The sequence below is a fragment of the Corapipo altera genome, unplaced genomic scaffold (assembly GCF_003945725.1).
Source record: "Corapipo altera isolate COAL_440 unplaced genomic scaffold, ASM394572v1 62, whole genome shotgun sequence".
Taxonomy (NCBI): Eukaryota; Metazoa; Chordata; class Aves; order Passeriformes; family Pipridae; genus Corapipo; species Corapipo altera.
Window position 1 is genome coordinate 3490432 of NW_020884894.1, and position 13960 is coordinate 3504391.

Genomic DNA, 13960 nt, shown 5'->3' on the forward strand with positions numbered 1-13960 from the left:
AGGTTCATCAAACTGAACATAGTATTTGAGTCTTGGTCCTACCAAAGCTAGGATCAACAGGAATGAAACTGGTCCCTAACCAGGTGATATAACTGGGGGAGTGGTGGGACCATGGACCTCACTGATCTGCACTCACCAGGCTGCTTCCCCAGCTCCTCAGTGCCTGAGTTACCATCCTTCTCTGGAGCAGCTGCTGGGAGGAACATGCTGCTGGGCATCATCACCTCAGGGGTTGTCACCTGGAGACAGGGGAAAGGGCATGGGGAGAAGAAAAACACAGAAAAATATTTTAAACATCTTCAGTGGCAAAACTAGACATTGGTATTATGAAGTCAGAGGTGTCACTTTTCACAGCTCACTGAAGACTCGTATTTATTAGACAAAGCTCACATCAGTCAAAAGTGTTTCTACAGTTACATTTTGGACATAATTAGCAGTGCACACTTGAAGAATAATCTTATTATTAATATTTTTCCTTTATGTAGAATTCAGACTTTGATCACTGACAATGTTTTGTCATGGGCTGTGAAACTTCTTGTGCAACCAATTAGGTAGATAAGTTGAAAGGCCCACCTTAAGCTGCTGAAAACATAATAAGGCCCCTAATTAAATCATACCTCGTAAAGTACGCTGTAATCTTGAACCAGGGAGCATTGCAGCACTGTTTTCAAAGTGTATCGATGCAGGGAAAGGAGGTGCATGAGAAAGAAAAGTACAAATACAGAGAGAGGTGACAAAGGAAAGGATGAATAAGGAAGGACTAAAAAGAAAGCAAATTTTGAAATGAAAAGCTTTTGGTAACCCTTTCCTTGCTCTGAATTATGCGTTCCCTTTGCCCCTTTTCAAGTCTTTGCCTAGATCTTGCACCAGTAAAACTAGTACAGTGCTGGTTTTGGTGTGGGAACACCCACACTTCTAAAGAACTGGAGAGTCTGCATGGCTCATCTGGAGAGGCCCTCTGGAAGAGCCAAGTGCACACACTCATCCTGTTCTGGAAAACTGTTTCTTTGGATGTACCTGGTCACACACAGACCCACAAACCACCTTGCTAGCAGCCTGCACATGGTTGGCATCAGACACAGGACAAAAAATGTCCTTCTGAATGTCCAGAGCCAGTGACTTACACTGCTGAAACACTAGTGGCCTTACAGCACCTGGACAGACAGACCTGTGCCCCCATCACCATCCATTTATGTTCCAGCACATGGCTGCCAGTACTGGTCAATGCCTGTGGCAAGTGAAGACACCTCTAAAACCTCAAGCAGCTGCCCATGCCACCCCACTGACACCCAGGGAGTGCTCCCCTTTCACCAGGTACTCCTGGTGATGCCTGTGGTGCTTCTGCTCCCAGCCTCCTGCTGCTAGGAAGGTGAGGCACAACTAAACACTCCCGGACAACTGTGTTTCCTGGCAAAACAAGCCTCTCTATCCTTCTGCTAGACACAGAGAGGGCATCTGAGCCCTGGATTTCAGGAGAGAAAGAGTGCATGCAGTGGCTTTCTGCACAGCCAAGGCCCACGGGGCTCTGGCTGAACTGCAGGAGATGGGAGCATGCCTGTGGTGAAGCTGAAGCTGGAGAATCTCAGGATGAAATGATGGCACAGGAATGGCTGCAGAACCTTGACCTGAGACATGAGGGGTGTGGAGCTCCCTCCCATTCCTAGGACAGCTGGTACATGGAGGTGAGTGCTAGGTCCCATGGATGCCAGCAAGGAAGGCAGCTGACACATCCCAGGAGGGAAGCTGAGCACACCAAACTCATTCCACCTTTTACTCTAAGCAGGAGTGTCTGATGGCTGCGGGTGGTGGGTTGGGAGACGTGAAAGGTCACTGGTTAATTCCCAGTAGCTGGGCTCGGAGGAGGGGGACAAGCAGGGAGGCCAAGGAGGGAAGGCAAGAAGAAACCATTCCTCTCAGCTTTAGCAGCAGGGAGAGCGCTTTCCTAGGATCTTTAGGAATTATAAAAAATAAATCATGAGAAATTAAAAAAAACCCCAACAGAGTAGAAAAAGAATAAAATTATCTAACACCTCAGCTGCACATCATTATAGAGCTGTGGCTTTTCATAGGCGTTACAGTACGGCAGCCGTCCCCACCACCATGCTCAGTACGACGGATCAGTAATTGTTTTCATACACTTTAATTAGAAAAACTCAGATGGCTATGAATAATAATGGAAAAGAGAGACTTTTGCACTTGAAAGGTTGAAGTCAATCAAGTGTGAATGACGGCAAAAAAGAAAAAAAAAAGACACCAATTCATCAGGCCTCTGTTGTCTCGCCGCGTCTTTAATCATAATTCCTGATTGGGATTCAAGAAGGCAGTAAGCAGCGGTTCTTTGTCTGCCTTCACCTTCCGTCAATTAACTCTCCCCGAAATATAATCATCAACCTCACATGCTCCTCTGCATCTTAATCTGGGGCTCCAAACCACTAAGTCCTGCCCTATATGTGTTTAAGTAATTACCTTTATCTACCTGCATCTCCACAGCTACCATTCCTTCCCTTCCTTCCACCCTCCCTTCACTACAGGAAAAAAAAGAAAAAAAAACAGGAAAAAAAAAGAGGTGGGAAGGAAAAAAAAAAAAGGCTGTGGTACATTAAATTGCTACAGGCACAAAATCCCCAAAGGCAAACAGAAAAAAGCTTGGGAAAAAGTGTATGGCAACTAGAAATTCTGGATATGGATGTGGGGAACTGCGGTAGTGCAGCCACAGGGGCTGGCCCTGGGGAGCAAACCCCTGGAAACAAGGCACTGGCCAGCAACTGGACTCAGTCAGGTCCTCTGGATCCATTCAGGCTGCTCCTGCCCCTTTCCTACACCCTTATCCAGGCAGGACCCTTTGCCCCTTCATCCCCACAGACCAACCCCGAGCAAGTGGCAAAGATAAAAGGAGTGCAAATGGGCTGCATGTCTCAAATTACTTTGCACTGACATGGAATTCCAGACTGCCCTTTTTGTAGGGTTCATCCTTTTACATTGCAAACCCATCTGAGGACACCCCGTATCCTTGGACCTGCAGCCTGGCACGCTGTGACTGCTTTTCATATAACCCAAGAGTGGGGGCACAGCGGGGCAGGAAGGTGCAGTGCCCCCAGCAGGTGAGGCAGGAGCGGTGCTCTGTGACACAGCATTTTGTACTGCAGATGTATTTCATGGCATTAACTGTTCCAGTGATCAAGAGGACCATGTTTATCTGGAGCACAGCCCGTGTTAGCACGTGTGGCTGTCAAATGCTCTCCACCTTCCTCTCACCTGCACAGGCGATACCTGGCGTATCATCTTGGCATCCCTCCTCAGCTCAGCATCCCCCCCCTTTGATTCCTGTCTCCCTGTTTAAATGTCTCCTCAACACTGTTTCACGACAGCAACACGTCAGTCAGTGTGAGCCGTTACTAAAACACAACCCTACAGCTGTGAGTTCAATAAATGTGGTTTGTCTCTTCCCTTCCCTTCTCCTGCACACAGCTGTTCTTCTCTGTCTAACACCAAACCATATGCACTGCACGGCTGTAGCCACCATCTCCTGGCCCACAAGCCACCAGCAAAGCCTCTTCCAGCATGGCACCTGTCTCAGTCACCCCAGATCCACCTCTGTGCACAGCCTGAGCTCACCATTGCCTGTGGTTCTGAGAGTTGAGGTCCCTCTTGGTTCTCCCACTGTTACCACACAGAAGGTCCTTAGAGGATGGGAAGTTGTTGGACAAGCCTCTCTGCTTCCAAGGACCCTTCCTTTTGGGTGAAATTCAGACCCCTTCAGCAGATAAAATTTCTTTATGAAGATGAGATCCATGGAGAGGCATGGGGACTCCACTTCAGTGGATGAGGTGGCCCAGGGAGGACTGTTACAGAGCACCCAAGGGCTGATGGACCACATGTCCTGCCTCCCTCTCACTCCAGTATCCTCAGCAGATGACACGCCCTGACACCTACAGACCTGTCATCATGCTGGAGAATGACCAGTGGGCCCACTCCTACCAGAGACAATCTCCAGCAGTGACAAGCACAGCTCCTGCCACCGCCGGCTCTACTGGATTTTTAACGACTGACTGTAGAACCGCTCATTGGCAGAGCTGGAGGCTTGGAGCCCAAGACCCACCAATATGACACCCAAATATTGCTGGCACGTCCAAAAAATTACTCTTGGCCAGCAAGAGCAGCCAGCTTCCCTCACACTACACCTGCCTGTGCTGTCTGCAGATCGAGGCACCAAATGCAGGGACAGTTCCTCCAAAAATGCCCCAAAATGCTGGAATCATGTGGCTCTGAAAAGAAAACCTCTAGGAGTCTGAGGAGATACATCCCCATGTCCATGCAACCAGGGGAAATACAGACAGGAGGCAAGGTTCCCCACCAGACAAAGGAGGTAATTTCCATTACAAAGAGAGAGAGAGGGTGCTGGAGTGAAAAGCTTCATTAGACTCCGAGAGGCAAAGCGATGGCAGTATACCAAGGTCACTTCTAATTTAGACCATCTAATTGGCAAACATGGCTCCAAATGGCTATCATCTCACAGGGCTCAGAATTAATGAAGCCCGATTATTTTCATTACCTTCATCCGAGATGGAGAATGAGACAGAGAGTGAGAGGGAAAGGGGGGAGAGGGAGGGGGCGAGAAGGAGGGAGAGAGAAAAATTGAATGACAGCAGAAGGGAGAGAGCAATAAGAAAAGACAATGGGAAAGAGGGAAAAAATGTAAAGATAGCAAGAGAGGGAAGTGAGATGGCAGGGATGGGCAGGAATGACTCCTGAAGCAAGGGAGAAAAGAAAAAGATGGAAAGAGGGTTGGAACACTGGGAAGATGCCCTAAACTGAGGAAGAGAAAGCTGACAGCAAAGATGATGGGACAAGAATGCGCAGAAGGATAAAGCAGACTGTGGGAGGAGGGAGAGCTCCTGCTCCCAGAGGCTCTTGGGAAGCCGTCCTCTCTCCCAGCTCCAGCCCATCAGTCTTGTCAATCGCCTGCGCGGGCGAACTGCACTTCACCCTCATTATGGGGCCCCGTGGAGCCGAGCGGGCCCAAGCAGAGGCTGTAATGGGAAAGATGGAGCCTGGCCCTGCTCAGAGCAACTGAGATGCCATGGAGAGCAAACTTGGCCACATTCGTCCACCAGTTCTGTAGAAGGGAAGCTGCAGGAGGTGGGTGGATAGTGTGAGCCCCAGCCTCTGTCCCTGTGTGGCACTGGGGCACGGTGTGCTCTCTATTCCCCTCAGCCAGCCTTGCCAGCCCCCATCCCTGCACCAGGGCTGGCGGGAGGATGCAGGGGTCCTGTGGGACAGCCAGCCCGGCTGCTCGCTGATATGAAAAGGAGGGAGCACGACCAGGCAGCTCTGAGATGCCGAGTGCAAGCAGGAGCCGTTACCATGGCAACAGACATATTAGACACTGCAGGTTCCTGAACGGCGTCTGATAAGGTGTTATTAACTGGAGCCTCCTCCAACGCTGAGCACAGTGACACTGTGTCGAGAGGGACCCAGCTCCCAGTTACAGGGATGCAATTCCCTTGCAGTGACACCAAGACCTGACTCACGTGTCAAACCGAGATGGGATCTTCATGAGAATTAGCAAAATTAGGACCCTCTGATGGTGCCACGTTCTGCATAAACTGTACTGATTGCTCAAAATATTTGTCATTGAATACAGAAAGATGCACCTTCTTGACCCTGTGGTGTTAGACCCAGAGCAGGAGAGGCAATCCTCCTTCCCAGATGTGTCTCTGGGTGCCAAAGGAAAGAGCCAGTGGCAATGGAAGGTGGGGAAACCAGAAACAAGCATGAGGATGAGCATCACGGCTGGGCTAGTCTCCGCTGATCCCAGCAGTCCCCCAGCCCTGCTCCAGCACAGTAGCTGTTCTCACCTAAGGGACTGTCCCTGACCTCCTCTGCAGGGTGTCCTGAGCTCCTAAATGAGGGGCTCCTGCCAGTCTCCCATATCCTGGAGGACATAGATCTGCCTGAGGATGGACCAGCCCAATGCTTCTGCTCCAGACTGCACATCCTGCCCACAGCCTGGCTCAAACCACACCACTCCACACCAGCAAAACAGCTACCCTGAGCAAACTGGTTACACTCGTTGGCCTAAGGAAGGTGCTCAGCTTTTGCTTGCTGCTCTTAGAAGGTCAAAACATCTGCCATCAATGTAGTTAGAGGCGAGCAAGAGTCGTTCAAGCCCAGAAAAGGTATTTACAGACTTGACCAGCACCAGTGAAACAGACACAGGCCACAGAGGCCACGATCTCTGTGATGGGACAGCTCTGTAACTCAGGCACACAGATGGCCTGCAGAGCAAAGCCACATCCTGCTGAGCCCTGAGGGGACAGGCAGTTGGTAAAGCAAAGCAGGAAGATAAGGAGCATAAAGGTATTGATGGAGTAGGAACTGGAACAGGCTGCCCAGAGAGCCTGTGGAATTTCCTTCCCTGGAGATACTCAAATGCTGTCTGGACACAATTCTGAGCAATGTGCTCAGGGGACCTTGTCTGAGCTAGGAGGCTGGGCTGGAAGAGCTCTGGTGGCCCCTCCCAACATTACCCATCCTGTGATTCCATGACCCTGTCTTTGAGAAGGAGTCACAAGAGGAATCAAAATTGTTAAAGTTGGAAAAGACCTTTAGGATCATCAAGTCCAACCATCAACCCAGCACCACTACCAGGTTAAACCATGTTCTCAAGTGCCACATCCATATGTTTTTTTGAACACCTCCAGGGATGGTGACCCCACAGCTTCCCTGGGTAGCTTGTGCCAGAGCTTTGCAAACATTTCTGTGAAGAAATTTTACCTAATATCCAATCTAAACCTTCCCTGGTGCAGCTTGAGGCCATTTCCTCTCACCACTTGTTACCTGGGTGAAGAGGCTGACCCACCTGGCTCCAACCTCCTTTCAGGGAGTTGTAGAGAGGAAGAGTGACAGAAAGAGAAGACCAGAGAACTATAAGAGAACAGCTGAGCCATGTTGTGTGTGCTTGCTCAGAAGATGTCACAGGAGGGAGCTGATACAGAACATGACTATTACAACAAACACAGTGTTATTCACCTCCACTGCCAGGAATCAGCAAAGAAGGGAGAAAATAAGCAGAAACAGAGTGCAAGAAAAAATCACAAAGAAAAAGAATTGGCAAAATAAGAACTTATTCTGTATACTTAGTGATAACTTCTTAAATGCAGACACGATCTTCCCTCAAAGATTATACCAAAGAAAAAAGAGTGTATAATGTGACAAAACATCCCATCAGCTGCTGCATCTTCCAGAAGCTTTGGCGCAAGCTGCCATCCCATGCAGTGACCTGCAGTGATCAGATCAAGGAAACTGTATTTATCCTGACCTCTTCACAGGGAAATCACTCAACACTTCCACAGGGTTTAAAGTCATACACAACCTATCGGGATGGGATGAACCTCAATGGTAGAGCCCTGATAGGTGAAGTAGTTGCCCACTGCAGCAACCTCTGCTCCTCACCTTTGCGGGGATGGCAGCGGACACACTTGCCTATGCAGCCACTTACCGTCATGATGAGTTTCTCGACACAGTCAGGTGACACGCTGTGCAGGTGGGTGAGGTGCAGCTGGAGGTGGATCTTGTTATTCAGCATGTCCTGGCAGAGTGGGCAGCGGAGCATGGGCTGCACAGAGTGCTGGGTCATGGCATGCACCCGCAGCCGGTTCACGTCTGTGTTGCTGTACTTGCAATACGGACACTGGTACATCTGCAGAGAAGACAAATGAATCACACAGCTGTTCCAGCTGCTGCTTTCCTCTTACTGCCAGGCTTTAATAATTTGATGCCTTATCCGATCACCAGTTATCGCCTTTCATCCTCCTTCTCCCATTTTATTCTTTGCTTTTGGCACATTGGAAACAAATTACCTGCACAGAAAGGTGGGTTCTTCCGCCTTACCTGCTCTGATTTGATCTCCTCTGAAGTTTTCGACCATTTAAAGGAGAGAGGTGACTCAGAGCTGCTGGGAAACGATATCCGCTTAGAGGACGCTGGAGGCTCCGTCAGCTCCTTCTCTGCCTGGCTGGCTGGTGCTGCAACAAAAAGTGATTTACATCAGGAAATCTCCAAAGAGGTCTAGGTTGGACAGTGCTTCCATTTACTGCTTGACACACCCCCCAAGGATTTGAATGAGGATGAGTACTGACTAAGTCCTACAACGCACACTTGGCCAAAACCAGTTCATTCTTGCTGATGATCTCCCACAGCACAGGAACTGTGTGACTGGTGACCAGAAGCAGAGAGATCTCAGCTATTTCTGAGGGCTGCTTACAACCTGCGAGTGCAGGAGGGTCTGGGCCTGTGGCTATGTCCAACACACAAATTCTTGGCCAGATGTGAAGGCCCATGTGTCACCTTCAGGGGCAGCTGGACTGACTCAGTGAGGTAAAACTCATACCCTTTGCTCACCCAGGACATTTTACGCATGGACACGCTGGAATACGTTTGCCCTGTAGAGGGCTGGTGGTTGTGGCCGTCAACCCAACCAACGGCACCCGTGCTGGCACTGCTGGGATGGCTCCGGCCGGCTCAGCCCATGCAGCTTCCAGAGGAGTGTGCATCTCTGGTGCTTCCCAGGATGTGGGCCTGCCAAAATCCCGATTTTGGTGGGACCTGGCCTATGGGACCCAGACACTCCCACCTTGACAAGCTGAGGAAAGGCCATTTTATTACAGCCAAACAGAGAAAGGCAAACAAGTCCTGAAGTCAACAGCAAAACATTCTGTGAGTTGTGGCACTGGGAGAAGCACATCTCTGACCTTTCCCCTCCCCCGAACCCTGGCCGCCTGCAGTACATAAATTTGTGGGACATCTATTATTTAAAAACTGTAAGGACAAGTATATTATACACAGCCCCCGTCTCCTCCTCCCCGAACACACATTCATAACAGTACTTTAATCTGTCTCGAATCGACTTCAAACCCATTTCGCCCTTAATGGGAGTTATTCATTTTCACTTGAAAGGTAATATCTGACAGCTGGATATTTAATATGATGGATCGGCTGCCGATTAACAAGGCACTGTAGCATTCTCAGGCCGGTCCCCCACACTTTCCCCCCTGTCTCCTACTCTCCTTGTGAACCCGCTGGTATCTGCTCCTTGTTTCAGAAGATGCTGTTAGAGTCAGATCCAGGCAAACTGCTTCCTTCCCAAAGACCCTTCAGTGCACTGGCATGAGCTATATTTCCAAAGGTACCAAATCACAGTGGGTAATACAATCCCTGTTTCTGACTGCCTTCCCTGACAGTCCCCACCTCTGTGCCTTCAGTTAGACAGAGGCAAAGTAAGTTCCAGGAGAAGGAAAACAAGTATTTCAAATAGGTAATGGTAGTGTCAGAGGGAGGCAGGGATTGGAGGAACTCTGGGATTGCTGAGTTCCTCCTGGTAGGCTTGGAGGTGATTTCATTCCCTGCGGTGCTGCCAGCTGCGCACCTGGTGCTTCAGCCCTGGCTGGGCACCAGCCTCCATGCATCGATGCACAGTCCTGGCTGTATCTGAAAGCCAAACCACAGGACTCCGCTGTGCTGCCAACTCCATGACAATGTCCAAACCAGGCATTTCCTTGTGTAAAACTAGTCTGCAGTGTCAGTGCCGACTGACAGACACTAACACAGATCCTTCTGCCCCTGTGGAATGACATGCTGCTCTGCTCAGCCCACTGCTTGAATCAAGATCCTCCCTGGGCTTCAGAAGTGGAAAGGGGTTAAAGGTGTCTGCAAAGCCAGAGTTGGCCTTCCTTGCTTCCTATAATAAACATGCTTGGAGCATTAGGCACATGGCACCACCTCGTTGCTCCTCTGCTGGGGAATGCAGTCCCTCCTAGAGGGTTCGGGGAGGCAGAGATCACCACCGATAGCCAGCAATGTGGTGGGTGAAGGACCACCCTGCCTTAGAACACCCTACCTGAGTCCTGTGTGATGTGAGCGGCCCTGGTTGGGAGCCTGATCACGGCTGACATGGTCTACTCCTCAGTGTGACCTCAGCCACTGAAGCACCAGCCCTGATCAGGCAGCTGGACACTGAGACTGGCAGCTGGAGACCCCAGGTCTGTCAGGGCAGTCAGGCAGCCATGTGAGCCCTGCTCCAGCCCTGCACCAGGCTGAGACAGTGACAGTCATGGCTTCGGGTCCCCTTGGACCTCTCTGGGCTGGGTGGTGACTGGGGCTCCCTGTGTTTCTGCATCAGCCGCTCAGCAGCAGGATGTTTTTGGATGCAGTGACCAAATTCAGCTCAACCATCAGCTACCCACAGGCTGCTGAACACCAGCTGCAACCTTGGGAGTCATGACAGGGTATTTTCTCATCTCCTTTCTACTGGGAAGCAGCCTGCTTAGAATTAGTAACAGGTAATTAAAATGTACTTTTCCTCACCATCTCCAAAGTACCCAATTTTACTAAATGCACTTGATCCAACCCATAACTTTAATCCTTCAAAACCAGAGTTACTGGTGATTGTCCAGACCCCAGAATAATTAATTTGGTGCAGGGTTCTAAAAAATGCACATGGAATATTTGTTCTAAGTATTTTGAGTTGACAGCTCAAGTGGGAATTTTAACACTGAGACCAAAGTTTATTGTTGATAAACAGGCAAATACATGAAGTGACACATTCAGTCCACATCACAGATCAGAGGAATAAAGAACTCTCTGCTGCCTGGAGAAACAAGGACGCAGCTCGGCACCTGCCTGCAAGGCTCCCAGCATGACATGGGACCTTCTGTCTCTGCAGAGAGGACAGGACAGAACATCTTGGTCTCAAAATGTACAAAGAGCCATGACCTCGAAGGGCTGTGAGGCACCAGAGCAAATGGAGACACCACCTGTACCGTGACCACAGGCCAGCATCTTGCTTCCAGGTCAAGGCCTTGCAGGGCAGAAAAAGGAATTTGGTTTAAAGTACAACATATGCCTACATATTGGATAGTACTGTTACATACTTTGATTCTTTAAATGGATTTAGTTCAGATTTGACGATTTAGAGGAACATCTAAATCTAAAATTTAAATAAAATTTCTAAACTAATGTCCCCTAAAGCCAAGTGTGATTAGACAGTGCTACCATAGCACTTCTGGAGACCTACTGATCTTCTCACTCTTCTCAGCAGCTTCTGCTTTTCAGAGGAGGAGGAGAGATTCTCCCCAGCATTATTCCAGAGGTGAGATGGGCACTTCCTTCGAAGTGGGGACCTTTCCCTTGCTGGTTCCAGAGGGAAAGTCAGCATGGGTCCCCCAAGCTCCTGTTCTCCATCCTGGTGGGAAGGGAGTTGCCACCCACCTCTCAGCCATCAGAATCTTTTAGCTAAAGTACCACTGACAGCCCCTTCATCTAAACTTCCATCTCCCAACCCAGCAACATAATGGAAAAGCCAATTAAATGATTATTAATTCATGCTGCTTTCCGTAAGCTAGAGGTTCTCATCTCCCTGCATTCCGTAAACCAGCTTGCCACTTGCCCTAGAAATTTACAGTGGGGTTTCTGCTATTGCCATTGATTTAAACACCACCCTCCCCTCCAGCCTCTGAAAAATTCCCTGTCGTGAAGTCCAGCCGCTGGCCTGGGAAACTTCTCAGCGGGACCAGGGAACTGTGCTTTCACTGCTCGATGGAAAATAACATTCTGTATTTGGTGGTGCTGCCTGCCCCAAACTGCCTTGATGTGTTCTCAGAGCCATCGTTCAGCATCACGAGCCCTCAGATCAGCTGGAGCCGCTGTCCTGCTGCCCAGCCTTCCGCCAGCAATGCCCAGGGCCACTGTCCTTTGCCCTTACAGCACCTGTGGCTGTCCCGAAACCCAGGGTTCGTTTATCTGTTTCATCCATTCTCCAGGAACTTCCACGACCCAGGAGCACCCGGAGCTTCCTGGGACCCTCAGGGAAGGGTACGGGGCACCCAGCAGTGCCACAGCGCTGCCCCCTCCTCAGCAACACATGGACCAACGTTTCCTCCTCAAATACCGTCTGTTTAATTCCTTGTTCCCTGAACGTACCTTCCGTTCTATCAGCTGCTGTAGCCACACTATCAGGCCTGTGCACTGCCTGTTGCTCTACAGCATTTCTCAGCTCTGTATTTGACAATAAGATGATCGACAGGTAAACACCCCCTGCACTCGGCACGGGCACTCTGCACCCGCCCTCGCTGCCGCCTCGCATGGCTCCGGCCCTGAAAATGGCCGAATAATTTGTTTTTCTAATGCTGTGTCATACCTTCCTGCCTGCAGCGAGTACCCACAGCTGAATTACTATTAAATATTCATATCACAGTACCCAGAAGCCCCGGCCGCCACCAGACTTCCCTGCCTCGCTCCGTACAAACACAGAGCACCCAGCAGACGCTGCGGTGAGACGCCAGGCAGCAGGGGCACGTGGAGGCAGTGCTTTGCTTGGCACTACGGGCACCACGGACCTTCCCCATGGCCCCATAGCCCAGTTCAGCTCCCCTGGCACCCACGGATGCTGCCAGAGCCCAGTGTGCCCCGAGCCCAGCTGGCTACTGCACAGAGCCACCTGGAACTGCCTCCCAGGAGCCTTTTGTATATCCTTGGAAAAACACAGTTAGAGGCAGCTTCCCATCCCCTCTCCCAGGTTTCCCTGGCGCAGGCGCCAGTGCTGAGAGTGGCTCCATCATGCCCCTCGTCCCCTTCCTCCCAGCCTCTCAGGCCCCTAGAACATCCCGGCCATTAAGTGCTCCACAAATGCCAGATATTAAAAAAGCAGCAAAAAGCAGCCGGGGGGAGGGGCAGGAATAGATTTCCGTCAGGATGTGCCTGACCTGTTTTTTTCAATTTCAGTAATTAGAAAGGCAGTCGGCCTGTAGGAATTATTCATAAACTGCAGGAGCTGTGCAGTATACATTTATGTTAAACATGTCAAAGCCGATTGAAATCATGCCTGCCAGCACCATAGTCCATAAACACACTTTTCTGCAACAATTTCCCAGCTCTCGGCAGCCCATTAATACCTCCTTTAATAGCAATCTACCACGGATTTGAATCAGGGACGCTCCATTGCACTAATTGCTCTGTTAGGTGAGCATCATGGATTAAAAAAAAAAAAAAATCATTAGCAAAAATAAAAGCCCTTCAGGCCAGTCCTCCAGAAAGATTTCATTTCAATCTATATTTTAAGCAGACTTTGTTTCTTGTTTTTGTGGAAAAAACCCTGATATACTCTGAGTACCCAACAGACTGCATTAAGGAAGTCTCTGGTAGCCAGGTCACTGCTGGTGATGGGCTTCTCGGTCAGAGATACAGACCAGCACCACCTGGAACCTCAGAGGCCTCGTACTGGTCTGTCCTGGCCTGATCCCAGTTCAGCTCAGTATCCATCATCTACATCCTGCCTTAAAAATGGAGTCAAGATCAGTCACAATACCTTTTCCCCTCGCTGGTTTGCCTGTGGTAAATCTTACATTAGTCATGACAAGATAATGTCTAATGCTGAGCCATCAGGCACAGAGCATCTCCCTACTCCAGCACAGAGGTGGGCACAGAACATCTCTCTGTTCCAGCGTGGAGGCACTGCCATCTTCCAGAACCTTCTAGGAGCTACAGAGAAGCCTGCGAAAATCAAGATCCAGTGAGTCCTTATTTGGGATGGAGTTTTCCACGTGTATACTCAACTGGAAAATATCACCTTAAGAAATGTTTCTGCTTCACATTATTCCATTTTAAAATAAACACCAAGAACGAATCGATATATTTATTTTGCAGCTGAGACATTTTGACAAATTCGCAATGAAAACAGAATTTTTCCCCTTGGTGCTGAGACTGACCCTACACAGGCTGCACCTGGGCTGTACCCACCGCAGCACAGCCCCTCACCTCTGCATCAGGGCAGGGAGCTGGGCAGGGGAACTTGGCATTTCCTTACAAATCTCACAAACCTTTAAGAAAGTGGGAGAAATAAACCCCCTGTGCACAGTGAGGAAACCGAGGCACAAAGGGGAGCAAATTGCTGAGGAACATAATG

At 49.8% G+C, this 13960-nt stretch overlaps 1 protein-coding gene across 1 annotated transcript in view; it reads right to left on the minus strand.

Annotated features, from left to right (window-relative positions):
• ZFHX3 (zinc finger homeobox 3) overlaps window positions 1-13960 on the minus strand; it is an 88897-nt gene that overhangs the window by 13635 nt on the left and 61302 nt on the right. The window contains 3 exon segments of the mRNA XM_027646877.1: window positions 137-239; window positions 7502-7702; window positions 7894-8027. Of these exon segments, the coding sequence (XP_027502678.1) occupies window positions 137-239; window positions 7502-7702; window positions 7894-8027 (438 nt within the window).